This window comes from Pygoscelis adeliae, unplaced genomic scaffold, assembly GCF_000699105.1.
Source record: "Pygoscelis adeliae isolate BGI_AS28 unplaced genomic scaffold, ASM69910v1 Scaffold54, whole genome shotgun sequence".
Lineage (NCBI taxonomy): Eukaryota > Metazoa > Chordata > Aves > Sphenisciformes > Spheniscidae > Pygoscelis > Pygoscelis adeliae.
Window position 1 is genome coordinate 5728240 of NW_008824982.1, and position 14963 is coordinate 5743202.

The 14963-nt window shown below is 40.4% G+C and overlaps 1 protein-coding gene across 1 annotated transcript in view; it reads left to right on the plus strand.

Moving 5' to 3' along the window:
• The window catches only part of ROS1 (ROS proto-oncogene 1 , receptor tyrosine kinase), a 75131-nt gene extending 61101 nt beyond the window's left edge, over positions 1 to 14030 (plus strand). Inside the window, 2 exon segments of the mRNA XM_009325691.1 lie at positions 3666 to 3829; positions 13885 to 14030. Coding sequence (XP_009323966.1) covers positions 3666 to 3829; positions 13885 to 14030 — 310 coding nt within the window.
• The last annotated feature ends 933 nt before the right edge of the window (positions 14031 to 14963 follow it).

Sequence of the window (14963 nt, forward strand, 5' to 3'; positions counted from 1 at the left end):
CAGCAGCCAGTAATTGTCTCCTCGGCACTTTGGCTTTCTCATTGTCATTTAACAAAACAAACCATCACTGATAGGAAGAGAGTTCAAAGGCCAAACTACTTCAGCTGAGAAGTGTTTAGGAATCTGTGGTAGGCTTACGCTGCAAGGGCAAGTAGGGCTGACACAGAAACCTTGGGGTGTAAAAGCACTAAGGAAGTGGGATTTGGTTTTTTTTGGCAGGGGGCAGAAATTCTCTCCCTCACCTCCACAAGATGTTACTCCAGGGAGTAATCATTTGCTTTTCCCCAAAGAAGTGGGGATAGATGAAGCTTGGTAATGAACTGGAAAAGGGGCTTGGGGATCTATAAATGAGCCACATTTATTGAAATATGAATTAGATGCATGAATGGCACTACTTTTGCAGTCAGAGATCCACATCTGGCACAGCCACCTGGGTGTGAGGCTTGCATGCAAGAGCATGCCAAAGTTTGAACTGAACTGAGCTAATTTAACATAGATCCTGAAATCCTGTGGATTGCAGTCAGGAGAATTTGTACAAGCGCGGTGCCACTTGCTGCCTTGAAGCTGTGGTTTCACCAAATGCTCATTCTCATGCAAAGTTACACAACTGAGTTTGATGAAGAAACTTCAGTTTGGTAACTATGAGCTTTTGCTATTTGGCTCTGGGAACATTCCCCCGGAGCAATTTGGAGGATGGGAGAGAAGAAGGGCTTGCTCAGAATGCATCAGATGAAAGCAGGGGCTCTTTTTCATCCCAATAAATTTTCTCCTTTTCTAAGAAAATCCCCACATCAATTGTATTTTCCATCGCATGTGAGAGAAAATTGGTAATGTCCTGTAGCTTCTGTGCACTAAAGCACATTTCAGGAATTATTCACTTTCAGCCTCCAATATCAGATAATGAATATTATTTCTTTGGTTTTCCAGGCTCTCAAATTCTTATTTGTCCCACATATCCAGCTCTGTTGGGCATATCATTACCAGTTATGCCACTCAGACAAAACACAATTGTGAAGTGTAGGTGTGTAGGTGTACATCCAGGTGTACAGACTAGTTCTTAAACCTGACATAAACCTTTAGCTGATGTTGTGGTTGGATCTGTTATTTTTCATTTCTTCCTGAAAGGCTTTCCCCATGAAGTGGAGGAATTCTCTGAGTCTCTTCCTCATACTGAAGCAATGCACTATTTGCTAGCCCATGTTTGGCTCCCAAGAAAATATAGGAATGTGCTCAAGCTGTCATTCATGTACATCTTGGCATATTAACCTGGCTTTCACTCTCTTGACTGGTCTTATGCTGATGCATTTCTGGGCTAGTAAAAGTTTGTGCCATGTGACTTAAAACTTTGGATATCACAACATGCCTCGAAAGCTAAATATCATGCCACAAATAGCTGTCCATGCAAAATTTGCAGATATATTCTGAGACAGCATGAAAGTTTTTGTCATTAGAAACCTAAAGCCTATCTGAATTAAATACTTTGTGAACAATATCAGTTCTATCTGGTATTAATATTTTAAGTCAACCAGCAAGTAATTTGATTTAGGAAACAAGAATATGGAATATAATTAAAATGCAAAAATTCCAGTTTTGAATGTTTTTGGCAGCAATGAATATCCCCACTCAATAACAAAACTGAACGGCTTTATAAAGCAGATTGTCCAACAAAAATTTAGTTATTTAGAAAGACAGTGATTGGTCTTAGGAATACAAACATATTCAGAATCCACATTTGTTGTGTTCTTGTTTCATAAATGAAAAGAGGGTAGATTTAGATTGTATATAAGGAAGAAATTTTTTACGAGGAGGATGGTGAAGCACTGGAGCAGGTTGCCCAGAGAAGTTGTGGATGCCCCATCATTGGAAGTGTTCAAAGTCAGGTTGGACGGGGCTTTGAGCAACCTGGACTAGTGAAAGATCTCCCAGCCCATGGCAGGGGGGGTGGACTAGATGAACTTTGAAGGTCCTTTCCAACCCAAACCATTCTATGACTCATACATCATTTCCTGTTTCTTTCTCCCTCCGTTGGCCTATGGCTGGCTGTTTCTTCCTTTCTGTTAGAGGAGCAGTGTACTCAGTAAGCTCTTTTACTTCATTGCTACTCCTTGCACAAGGCTCTGCTCATCACAGCCCAAGCGCTAACCTGGCGGAGCACAGCACCTGAACCCATGTTTTTTTCTTGGATATCCTACAAACCAGCATGGCGAGAAAGCAGATTGTTTGGCTTCCAGCAATCAAAGCTGGCTTTCAGACTCAGTGTGACAGATACTTTGCCGGCAGCAGAAGGAAAACCAGAGCTATTTTGAGTCCTATTCAGTACTTTTCCATCTATATTTCCAGTGTCATCAATAACCAGTACACCTGAAAGTAGGTGAGGAGATGAAGTGATTCAGAGCATTAGGAAGTCACTATCACTTTTTAGATTCTTAAAATGGATTTTCAAGATTTCTTTGGGTCCTTTTGAAAAAACAGAATCACTCTGTCCAGCTCTGCAACCATGCGATACAGGCTGATGAAAAGTGGTTCTGAAACAATTTTTCTGCTCATGTTTCTCATCCAATCCCAATATTTTAATGAAAAATATCATTGAAAAATCAGAAGTCAAGAGATTCCTCCCACCTGTCACCAAGGGTTTTGTAAGATACCCAGTTGTGGTGAAGGACAGCAGTCTCCTTTTTAAGATGGATAAGCGAGGATCTGAGCAAGCCAATTAATTTCACATAACTCAGTAACGCCTGGTATCACATAGCAGCAGGTCTGGGAGGCTGTTTGTCAGAGGAGAATTTGAACTTAGGGCTTAGAGGTGAATACTCCACATTCCAGTAGCAGCTTCCTGAACCAGCCTTTCACTGGCTGCTCAAACACTGCTCTCCGGTTTTGAGACCCTAAGACCCCCCTCCACTCCCAATATTTAGCATATCCGGGTGCTGGCTGCATTTTGGTTTTCAGCCTGGCTCCCCCTGGCTTTTGTAGGATTTGGTTTTGTGTAGCCTGGACTCTCCTCAAGTAAGCAATATAAATCAGCCCTGTCCTTTAGACAAACAGGAGGGTCAGTTTTCCACTGAATGGTACAGATAGTGTTGTGCAAGGTGGGATCCCTGCACCCGGAGGAAACTCATACCGTTTTTGCCTTTGATGGGAAAACTTACTTATATTTGTTTTGGTCTGGAGGGAGATGTCTAAATTAACCCTCTCTGTGCTGGAGGGTTTGCCTTGAACTTCCGCTAAATTTGAGGTGGCATGAGTTGAAGGAGGATTAATTAAGCTGATAGCTTCAGGTTCATTTCTGGTTTTAGACATCCTTTTTTTTCTGTGAGAGAATTACCTCCTTGTCTGCTTTCTTAGAAAACATTGATGACTTCTTTGGTGAGAGCAAGTATTAATGGCAAATGTGTCTTTTGGTTTTTTTAATGTTATAGCTGCTCCAAATCTAAAAAATATCCATCTTTGAAAAATGAAAAGCATTCATAGTGAGTATTCCTGACAACTGATTTTTAATCTGCTTTTCCTTCCCTCAGCAGCTGATGATAATCTTTGTACCACATATAAAGTTTTTGGAAGTTGAAAATCTAGGCCAAACTTGCTTCTCATATGATGTAATGGTAAGTGTTGAGATGAATGATTCTATTACCTTTAATGTTTGCATTTTAACAATTTTTTTCCAGATGTGATTTAATGACAAGATGCTGGGCCCAAGAACCTCACAACAGACCTGCTTTCTCTTACATTCAGGAAAAACTGCAAGAGATAAGACACTCTCCACTGTCCTTTACCCCCTACCTTGAAGACAAAGAGGCAGCAACTGGAGTCATCAACCAAGCTTTTGAAGGTGAGTGTGGGCCAGCACCTTCTGTCCCCATGGCCTCTTCCCCGTGAATAAAGAGAGATTCAGCAGGTTTTTTCATTGCATTTGTCACTGCCTCAAATTCTCTGCCTATAAAATGGGAACAGCAAAGATTTACCTCTCTCATAATGAAATTGGAAAGATTCACTAAGTGCCATTAGGTATGATGCATTAGGTAAAGCACATATAAGATTACCAAGCAAAAAGACCCCTATAACGTTGCAACGGAGCCTGCCTCACAGAGACATCCAGCTTGCATCTAAATTTTTGATACTTCATGACCCTGTTCTGCTAAAGTAAATGCTTACGTTCCTCGTACAGTCAAGGGGAGCTTTAGAAGGCTTCTGGGTGGAAAACCATTCCAATTTCAAAGGCGTCTACTGCCTCTTCATCAGCTAAACATGGCAGTTAGGCACTTTCTTTAGGAGTACTGATTCCGTAGTTGCCTGAAAGTGAGGCATAAATTAGGTACCTAAGTAAGGCGGCCTTTATCCTAGCCCAAACTGTGATAGCTCCAGCCAGGAGTCACATCATGCCTGTGCTCTGCACACCGTGAATGAATAAAACAAAATGATGCTAGGAAAGACATATTTAAGACATGGGACACAACAAAGCCCAATTATATAAGAACATTATTAAGGTTATGAGGACAGGAATTAAAAAAAATAGGCAATGCTAAATTTTAAGTTGTCTGTGCAACTGTGATTCAAATCATCTAAACATGGAAATGAACATCCTGACTGGGCCAGAACAAGAAGCTTTTCACATCCTGCAGTAATTCCTGACTGGCTAAATCTTGAGAAAAAGTGAAGTCTTGGTAAACAATGTGATCTGAAAATCTGCAAAAAGAAATTTTTTATCAGTTGAAGTATTTCACTTTTATTTCACAGGGTGGGTTTTTTTTTTTTAATTTAACATGTTTGCGTTCTATGGTTTTCTAATGAAAAATATTTCCTGTTGAAAGAATTACTTTCCATTCTAAAAAAGCAAAACCTAGTTGTTTATAAAATATCTGAAGGTTTTGTCTTTGTTTTTGTTTTTGTTTTCCTTCACAAAATGTTGTTGAACTAGGAACTCATCCTGCTTCATAAACCGTTTTGATACATCAATATTTTGTGATTTCCTAAAAGCTTCCTGATCCATTCCAGGAATGACACAGTACTCAATTACAGAACTACGTAGTACTTTTTCTGTGGGATTCTCCCTATATTCAATTCACTGACATTGTCCAATGCTCAGTTAATGACAGCCTATTTGATATTTTGCTGTCTTTATAATCTTTATAGTTTGGTGTAGCTTTACAAATGTCAGTTTATCCCCATTGTGATTTCTCTCTGTCAGATCCAGTCTGTGCATGACATGTTTATATGTCATTACAAGACTGACTAAAAACTTTATCAAGACATGATGGGACCAAAGTAAGCCAGCAGTGACAACCTAGCATTTCATGGTTTTTTAACAGCTGATTTCGCACCCTTATGCTATAATGAAAAGCTTTGTGTATTTGCATGTAGTGTAATTTCCTAGTTTCTTTAAGGGCATCTTGGCTCTGAATAGTGGAGTTCAGGAAAGAGATACTTAATCTGGCACAAATCTAAGCCTGGCATTAGCTCAGGAAAGGAGTACAGGCAATTAATTAGGCGCTATGCCCAAGCTAATAGGCCTTACAGTTTAGATGGACTTTATCTCACCTAAACGCAGCTGTCTAGAAGCTAGGAGTCTCATCTAAGATACTCTTCTAGATATCTCAGTAGTCAGGAGCAGAAATAGACATCTCCAGAGAGTGACAACTCCCGCGCTTTAGGCATGTATCATGGCATGAAAGGGGTCACCTTTTGCCTTTCTCTCGATTGATGATGTCTGGAATCTAGGTGACTTGCCATATTCGACTTGAATACAGCATCTCAGACTAGATGTTTAATTTTCAGATGGCTACAGGAGCACAACATCCACTGGACACAGGGCTGTACTGATTTGACTGCTTGCATATGCTCCTGAGCTAGTGTGGTTTCCTAGCTTAGACATCTTTGCTCTCAATTCCCTAACTCCACAGGCAACAGAGACATGAAAACTAAGGGAGTTAAGAAATTCTTGTGGTATTACATCAATATCTGTTAAAACCTTTAGCAGGGGTGAAACTTTTAAACACGAGCCAGCCCTTCTGCTTCTTGGTGTTGGGGAAAGAGGCTGGAATATAGGTTGTTATGCTTTTGGTGGAGCAGGCCTGGCACAGATATAACAAGCAAGGATTTTAGTTTCAGCACAAGTCTCTGCGCAGCATGTGCCAGCTAAGCATGATCTTTCCCCTGCTGTTAACTTGCTCAATCATTACTTTCACTGGGATGACAAATACATATTCTTAACATAAAAAACATTATTTTTTGCCAAAATTTCAGGTTCTGCCACACAGCAGAGGTCACAGAGAAAAAGCCATTTCTTTATTTTTTTGCCAGAGACAAAAGTAGCGTTCTTAGAAATGGCCAAGCTATTGAAAAGGAAAATATGGATTGAGGTTTCCATGAAAAGTTTCAGTTTGAACAGTAAAAAATTGAAAAACCAGTTTACTACAGAAAATGTGGTTGTATAATGGACTTTTAGGGTAGTCTTAATAATAGTGGTACTCCATAACGTACATTATATTCGGCGAATCTGTTGGCGGTGGTCACTTTTTAAATGAGACTCCATTGAGCCTGTTTATAATAACCTAGTTGGTAAAATCTGGCCCACTGTGGTAAGTAGGGCACTTCAATGCAGGCAGAGTTTTGGCAATAGCTCTCAGAGCCAGCCTGTTTTGCTCGGCACACTCTCTCCCCGAGCCTTACTCTTTTTCCCACCAGACCCCCTGTTCCCTCTTGTGGCTTCCCCCCATTCTTCCCTTTCCATAGGCTCTGCCCAGCTGTTGTTGCCACAGTCCGACTGCTGGATCTGCATTGGGATGGGAAGACAAAGCCTGTCTTCATGCTTTCATTCAACGTTTTCATGCTTCAGTTCTCGAAACTCCTCCTTACTTCTTCTCAGGCTCATCTGTTGATTTTCATACAGGGAATGCCCATCAGGAAACAGTATAACTTGAATTTTATTCATCTACATATCCTTTGGTTTAAATGTATTTGCAATTTAATCTAAACACTTGATAAGCTCTTTACATGTCTCTATAATGCACATACATATTTCTCTGTATATTCATAGTTCTCCCGTAGGTTATCTCCCTCTTTCCCCAAGTACAGTCTTTATAAGCCCATTAAAATGTTATGCTGTGTACTTGATTGAAGGTCTAGAGTCCTCATGATGTCTTAATGTTGCTGGATTATATGATCAGGGACACATGCATGTCAGTTTTCTGTAGCTCTCCAGCCTTAAATTAATTCAACAGTTTTTCTGCCTGTGATGTAAGTCTCGTGCAGCGGAGTTCAGTGAAACGTGGGCTCCAGAAGTGTGATTGATTTAAGCAAGAACCAGCAATTCAGGTTCTAGTCGAGCTTCCAGACTAAAATGCATGTTCCATTATGACCCCGTCGTAAACAGCTCAGGGCATGGAATATGTCTCAGTCTGTGACTTGTAAAACACTGTATAATAAGTAAGTGATTTTTTAAATTTGCATTCATTTTTAGCTGGGACTAAGTGAAGTACTTCTTGTGTTTGTAGTAGTAGCAGAAAGATGATAGCAAAAACAAATAATCCAAAAGACTGTTCCATGATGGATTGTCCTGGACAACATTTTCCAAAAATGTTACGTGGTCATTGGCCTTTGTGTGTAATGAAACTCCTGTCATGAGCCTACCGCCAAGAAATGCTTGCTCTCACCGGGAGACTTGGTTCCAAAAGAAAGAGCCAGATATTAAGCAAAGTGAAACAACAGGCTCAAAATAACTATGATACTTAGCCCTACATGGAATCATACATCTTCCAAATTCTGTTGAGCCCTGCCTACTTGTAGGTAGCCACACCTTTAGCAGGTCCGTAGATTCTGTAGGTGCTATTTCATAGGTGGGAGAGCTGGAAAACATTAGATTTTCTCAACAACATTAATGCTGGTGCAGTATGACACACAGATTGCAAGTGCAGGTGAATTAATACAGACAGTATGTTAGTGGTCTGGGCAGCACGCTAACAGGATAGCGTGGGGATGGCAAAAAGGATGCCGGCTTTGTTATTGCAAGAGTTACCCTTCTAAAGGAGGCATCAAGTGGCAACAAATATGCCTAAGCAATACCAGCAGCTCCTGGCACTCCTGCTTCGGAAGGGAGGGAAGCAAACTCAGGGCAAGGAACGGGTCTACCAGTTTAGAGTTTTTCCTTCTTGCTCTTACAGGCTTTCCCAGGATATTGATTGTGGGCATTAAGTAGCATTAACAACATTTTTCTGAGTCAGGGAAGCACTATCCAGCTGGAGGACTGAGACACCGGTGGGTTTTGAATCCAATGGGAATTGATTGAGCAGAGGCCCTGTCACCAGAGTCCCCATTCATTGCTGAAAGATAGGCTGTCCTTCCCCCAGTTTCAAGAAGTGCAAATGAAATGTCATGAATCAGCATGCTAACAGGGTGGCCCTATATTGCTGTAAAAATAACCAGTCCATCTATTTTCAGACATAACTTTTTACATTTGTACATACAAGACAGCACTGTATTTTTGCGGGTCCCAAGCATGCCCCTTTACGGATGGAAACACCTGTTTGTTTTGGCAAACATCTTTGCCGACATCAGACAACTGGGCATTAAGCAGCTGGAGCGGCTCCTTGCCTTTATGACCCAGGAGGACTATTCTTATCAGTGCTGCTCCCCACAATCCCTTTTGGACCTATAAGGAAAACATGCCTAATTGCTCAGAAGCTGTGTCACAGCACCACACTCTTACTGCTAGGAGTGTCTTCTCTGGCGAGAGGAGAGGCAGGGCAGTTGGAGGGAGCCTGAGGAAATGCAGGGCAAAAGACTAAAGACTAAAAGGAAACACATTTGGCCTCAAAATGATAATTTTTAAATCCCTAAGCTGGAGATGTTGCTTGAAAAATGTGGAAAGATAAAACAGTTAGAATTTTGTAATGTTTCCTTTTTTCGCTTTTCTTTCCAGAGCCACTGACTCAGTGTATTTACTTTTTTCAGCAGTTAAAGTACTTGCTAAAAATGTCACTTTTTTTTTTTTTTTAAAAAATCTCAGTGCAAAACTTTGTATTAAGGGATTTGATATTAAAATCTGGAATCAGTGATTTCACCATTAATTTTATGTCTGCCCTCTCTGCTGGCTGAGTAGTACTGGTTTGCTGTTCCCTGTGTAAGAGTAATCAGTTTATTTTCCTAAAACCAGCTGCCTTTTAAAAACTATTCTGCACACCTTTCTGAACTTAAAGTAATCACTTGGACAAACGGAAGCTTCTCTAAAGCAGATGTGTTGATAAGAGACATTTTTAAAACCTTGTATCTAGTCTCCTTTGTATTTTTCTGAAATTCAGTAATCCTCTTCCCCACTTAGCTTAGTGAGTGGCTGACCCAAAGCCAGCGGAGGTCAGAGAAAAGGCTTCTTCCAAAACAGTGAGTGGTTACAACGCTGCAGGAAAAAGGGGACTTGGTGGCGTGATCGTTTCTTATTTGTCCCCTAGACAAATGCTGTTTGATTCCAGAGAGCGCACATGAGCCGTGTGATACTGCAAGGAAAGTCATTCTAATATTTTGCCTTGGACTGAGGAAAAAAAATCAGATGATACGATGTTATAAGAGCTGACATTTGTGTAGTATGGGTGTACAGACATAAGCAACTAAAACTTAGGCACTGCAATTACTCTGGCTGTCTAGGCTGTTTGACAGTCACCAGAGAGTTGTAGACAAGTTCAGGGGATGTTACTGTGTAAAGGTAAGGATGTGAAATAAGCATCTCCACAAAGGGACTCATTCCTCCTTTCTCTCTCCGTTGACTGGTAAGGCAGCCTAGGCAAGGAGCTTAAACTGGACAAGTAAGATTTGGGTGATTAAAACTTATTAAAATGAATCCTGTTTTGTGACCTGGGGAAGGGGGGTGCTTTCCTATTTATACAGCCTTATTGTATTGCAGCAAATGTGGAACTGACCTTTTTTGGTGCTCTTATATTATAAATGATAATAAACAAGATAATAAACTGGTTTATATTTGTATTTCCCAAGACAGCTTCTTGCACACAGAGGTTTCAGTCCACAGATCTCTGAAAAATCTATTAAAATAAGAAAGACAGGCAGTCAATACTTCAAGCAGTTTAGTGCAGTGGAAGTGCAGGGTGAGCAAAATTCTCACTTTTAGCACCTTTAGTGTCTGACAGAATAGCAAAGCTTGGTGAGTCACCCTCAAACCATGCAAGATCATATGCTTCATTAGACAGGAAACACAGATATATCTCCACTGATATATAATACAGAGTGGAGTATTAAAACGGATATATATTTGTTCTATTTATATTCTTACTGGCAATGTGGAGAAACTGAAACACAGCATCTCCAGCTCCAGGTGGACAGCAGGTATCAGGAAAATACTCCCTACACAGGAACTGTCTTTGAGCTAACCAACATAGCCGAGGTGGAGAAGTCAGGGTTCAGTAGCCACCTTTTTCACCCTTAACAAAGACATGTCATCAAGCGCTTCTTTTGAATGTGTTCACCGTGGGGTACATCTTTCAGCCATGCCAGTAAGTCAGCCAGTCTCCTGTTTACTACCACATACATTGTGTAGCAGGGACAAAGGGCAGAGTATGTATGAGAAAAGCAAGAGGATATTAGCGGGAAAAAGTAAATGTGGCTGCACTTCTAAATACCTTACCATATTGAAGGTGTTAAGCATTGTACGGGATTGTGTTACCCAGAATTAGTAACGTCTCAGGCCGGCTACTTAGCTGGTGTAAATCAGTGGCATCCCACTGGTTTCTATGGAGCTTTGTTAATTTGCACTAGATGAGGATCTGGCCCTGAAATAGTTGTAATAGAAGATCAGTATCTCTAGATCAGTTTGTTCAGTCTCTACCAATCAGCTTTTCTACTGACTTTTTTTTCTTCTTATATGTTGTCACCTTCTGAACTTAAACACCCCAAACCCCATCTGCTTATCAGGACATCATAAAAATTCGCACCCTTCCAGGCAGGACTTCAAAACATGTTGTGAGCCCACACAGCCTACGAAGCAGGCAAGGAAAGACACTCTGCGATCGCGAGGCAGGATACGTGACCCAGCTCGGCACCGCTGCTGCCCTGTGGCAGGAAGCAGCCGGCTGAGGTGCTGAGATTGGGAAGGGGGAAGCATAGATTTTATCGGGTTAGGACCGGTCTCCTCAGAGGAGGCTAAGCAAGCAAACTCCATCCCTCATTAGTGTGAGTCAGGCGATCAGAGTTTCTTGTGTCAATTAATGCAGGGCTCTCTAGAGTAAGCTTCTGCCTACCCCTGGAGAGGTGCATTGTAATTAATTTACCTGCAGTTTGGCTCAGATGTTGTGCTTTAAGCATACCACTACTAGGAAAAGTGTCCAGCAAGGTCAAAGCTACATGCATTTAGGACCTGAGACAGGTATCTATGCAAGTACAGTGCTGAGCTTTGAACATGCCATTTTAGTTATTGGAAGCAGTCTACCTGGGAGAGCACAGAGCTCAGTGGGAACCTGCTTCTCAGCAGGATACTTTTCAGCCTGTACAAAGCTCTGGACTGCCAGAGCTAGCCTGCCTCATGCCCTGAGGTAGGCTGTAAAGCGAACGTGGGTAACTCTACACTATGCAGCAGCCCACAGTGTAGAGAACCCCTCAGGATTTAAGCGTTTGGAGTTGACTCCCCAGCACGACTTCAGATTCCATGAAGGTGTTCCTTGGACGCCTCCTCTCGGGGCACTTTGTTGGCTCAGCCAGGCTTTGCTTGTGAAATCTGAGGGGATCACATCACATGTTTTATCCTGCATTTACTCACGTATAACCCAGCATGACTATACATCAATCAACTAATTTTAGCAATGTTAAAACTGAAAAGAAAAGAATGATAGCTCATGAATATACTGACCTGCCTCCCCGCTCCAGCTTCTCTCTATCTTCCTTCAAATTCTTAAAGTTTTTTGGAAGAGGCTTCCAAAGATTATTCAGAATTCTCTGCATTGGCTTATGGCTTCCCAGGCTGTTGGTGGTACTTCTAGCTCTCACATTTCTGGGGGAATTTCACAATATATGATTATTATTTTCCTCAATTGCTCATTTTAAGTACCTTCTATCTCCATCCATCATATAACTAAGTGAGCAAAAATTATTTGCTTGCTTTGCTGACTTACGTGAGAGGCAAGCATTGTGTTGCATAACTTGACATCTTTGAATAGATTTTTTGGCTTGTACAGCAGAATGGTGCTAAGCTTTCATAGGTGCCGAACACTGCGCTAAGAGATGACAACAGTGAAGGAAAGGGCACTTGTAGTCAAAAATCTCATTGTGAAAGTGGCAATACAGCCTGTACGTGTCATGTCATAGGAGAAAGGACATCAAACATTATATTCTTCCTCTGGCTTTGGATAGGGTAAAAATATTCTGCAAAAATAGTCTTTCTTACTTATTTTGTCCCCAAAGCTCAAAAAGTAAAACCAAGGCAAGGTGTTTGATTTTTTTAGCTCTTTTTCTCTATAATGAGAAATGCAGTGGGGCATAGGCTGAAAAAGGATTATAATATTTTATATATTCTGTAGTTCTTCAGACCTGTTGGGGAAAGAATTAGTAATGTATCTATATATCTGGTAAAAATATCTCAGTGACCTCATACTCACATTTGTGTAAACATCACCTCATCAGTTCCAGATACTTATACAGGAAACAAATCTGAATGCTCCTCTAGTGTTCTATACTTAGGCAGGTCAGCCGGCATATGTCTGGTCTGTAAATACCCAGTTTTACTTGGGTCCTTATTTTAAGGTTTCTCTCTTAAGAGTTTGCTGCAAACAAGCCCTCAGCGTTTGCCAGCGTGCCTTTTCCAAAGCAACTTGCCCCTGAGGGTTCCCATTAAAAGCTTTATTAAACAAAAACCAAATACAAAGAAGAGCTGTACTGGTTGGTAAAGGCTTAGTCGGGATTGAATTACGAAATATTGCCATAATAGTCCTGAACTGACAAAGTGAGTATCAAATGATTTTTCATAGCTGTCAGTCACTGTGGTATGTGACCACAGTTTGCTCTATGTCCCAATCCCCATCTTGCTAACAGGTTTCTAAAATCAAAATTCTTCTTCAGACTTTTCTTGATAATCTTTCCTAATGGACTCTAGCATGCGGAACAGACTTCTGAGTTTGTAGCTCGGGGGTGTGTGTGTGATTATAGTGACATAACAAATTGTATGTTGCCTGGTGCAACAGCAGAGTGCTTGTGATTCTTTTAAACAGATAACCCTTAATGTCACATGCTTAATTTTCCAGTTGTGAAGTAAAATAAGGAGGGAGTGTAATAAAAGAAGGTACGCGTTACGAAAATAAATGCAAAAAATAGCAACAATTATAACTGGAGCCTTTAGTTAATCATTTTTACATCTTTTTAAAGATATATCCCCTGCAATAGATTTCAGGCAACTCTGTATATGTGAACAGCATCAAATGAGGGAAAAAATATGAAGTTTTTAGAAATGGGAAAAACACACTGGATTGCCAAGTTCAAGCTTCTAGAAAGACAGAATATTACAAGTCCTCTAGAGAGACAGTATATAATGATTTAGTAGGTAGAAAACTTCCTATGTTATAGGACTCTCTAGCAGTATTATTAGCAGGGTTACACAAAGGTACAGATTAAAATCACTTTGGCTTTATGCAGGCTATCTTTACTACCAAAAGAAGCAAGTCATGTTCACAACTGTATTGCTGCCTGTGGAGGTATGAATGGTGATGACCAACCCTCCCTAAGTGATTTGCTTAAAGCTATAATCCACACAGGCAATAGCAGAAAATAAATTTGAATCATCAGTCTCTCTTTATGCGGTCACTAGACCAACTTTCTCCAACAGCTGTCTGATTTTGTTTGCTTTCTAATACTTCCTGTATATCACTGGGCTGTTGTCTTGTCTTTTTTTTTTAAATGCAGATAGTGATGTTCCATGTGCAGATTCGGACAGTATTCTTTCAGCCACGTTAATGGAAACAAGGAATGAAGAGGGCTTAAATTATTTGGTATTAGTCAAAGAAGGCAATCAAGACCAAGGAAGCATCAATTCTGCTGAACTTAGTTAAGTCTGGTTCCCTCTGTTTGAAAGAAAGAGGGAAAGAAAAGAAAAAGCTCTACCAAAGAAGGCACAAGCCAAGGAAAGTATTGTGCACATCGTCATACTTACAGAGGTGTCTTAAAAAAACCAACAACTCTCTAAAACACTAAAACTACCAGAAAATATCATAAGGTACCGAATGATGTGTAGCAGAATAAGACAACAATTTCATATCTTTTGTTTTTCTACATGTTATGGTTTGGATGTTTCACAGGAGATAGTTTAAGGGAATAAAACATGTAATCAGACAGCAAGTGTTTTACTGTGGTGTTGATTAAATTTACGCAATCACATATGCCTCAGACACAAGCAGTCCTTCCAAAAAGGGAGTACTGGTATGCTGTTTTAAAGAAGGGACCAACTCGCTGATGAAAAGAAAAAACGGTTGAAATCTAGCTTCATTGTGCACAAACGAGATTTAACAAATTGAAAAACTAACATAGATTCTTGTTGTATTTTTATGAACTCCAAATCAGAAAGCAATTGAAGAAGGGTGACTGGGTTGTCTGCTCTGGGGATGGTCTATTTCACTATTTAATTTAAACAAATACTTGTGATCATCTTGAATGTTAAGTTGCACAGCGATTGATCTGTGAATCTAGACAGTCCTGTTTTCTTACATTTCTTTTCCTTTCCCTTTTTAATGTTCATCATCCTCGCTTATTTTTTATCAGACTGGGTGAAGGGAGATACTTTTCCTTGATGCTTCTGGAGATCAAGTCAAAGTATATAATAAAATGATATATAAATCATTACTGAATAGAAGACAGCAATAAGCTTTTTGGAACATTTCATCATGAACAGCAGTTCACAAATTATGCAGAGCTATTCACTGACATCTGTCAGGAAGCTAGAAACATGCTCTGATTTTATGCAAATATTTGAAGAGTAGTAAAGGCAC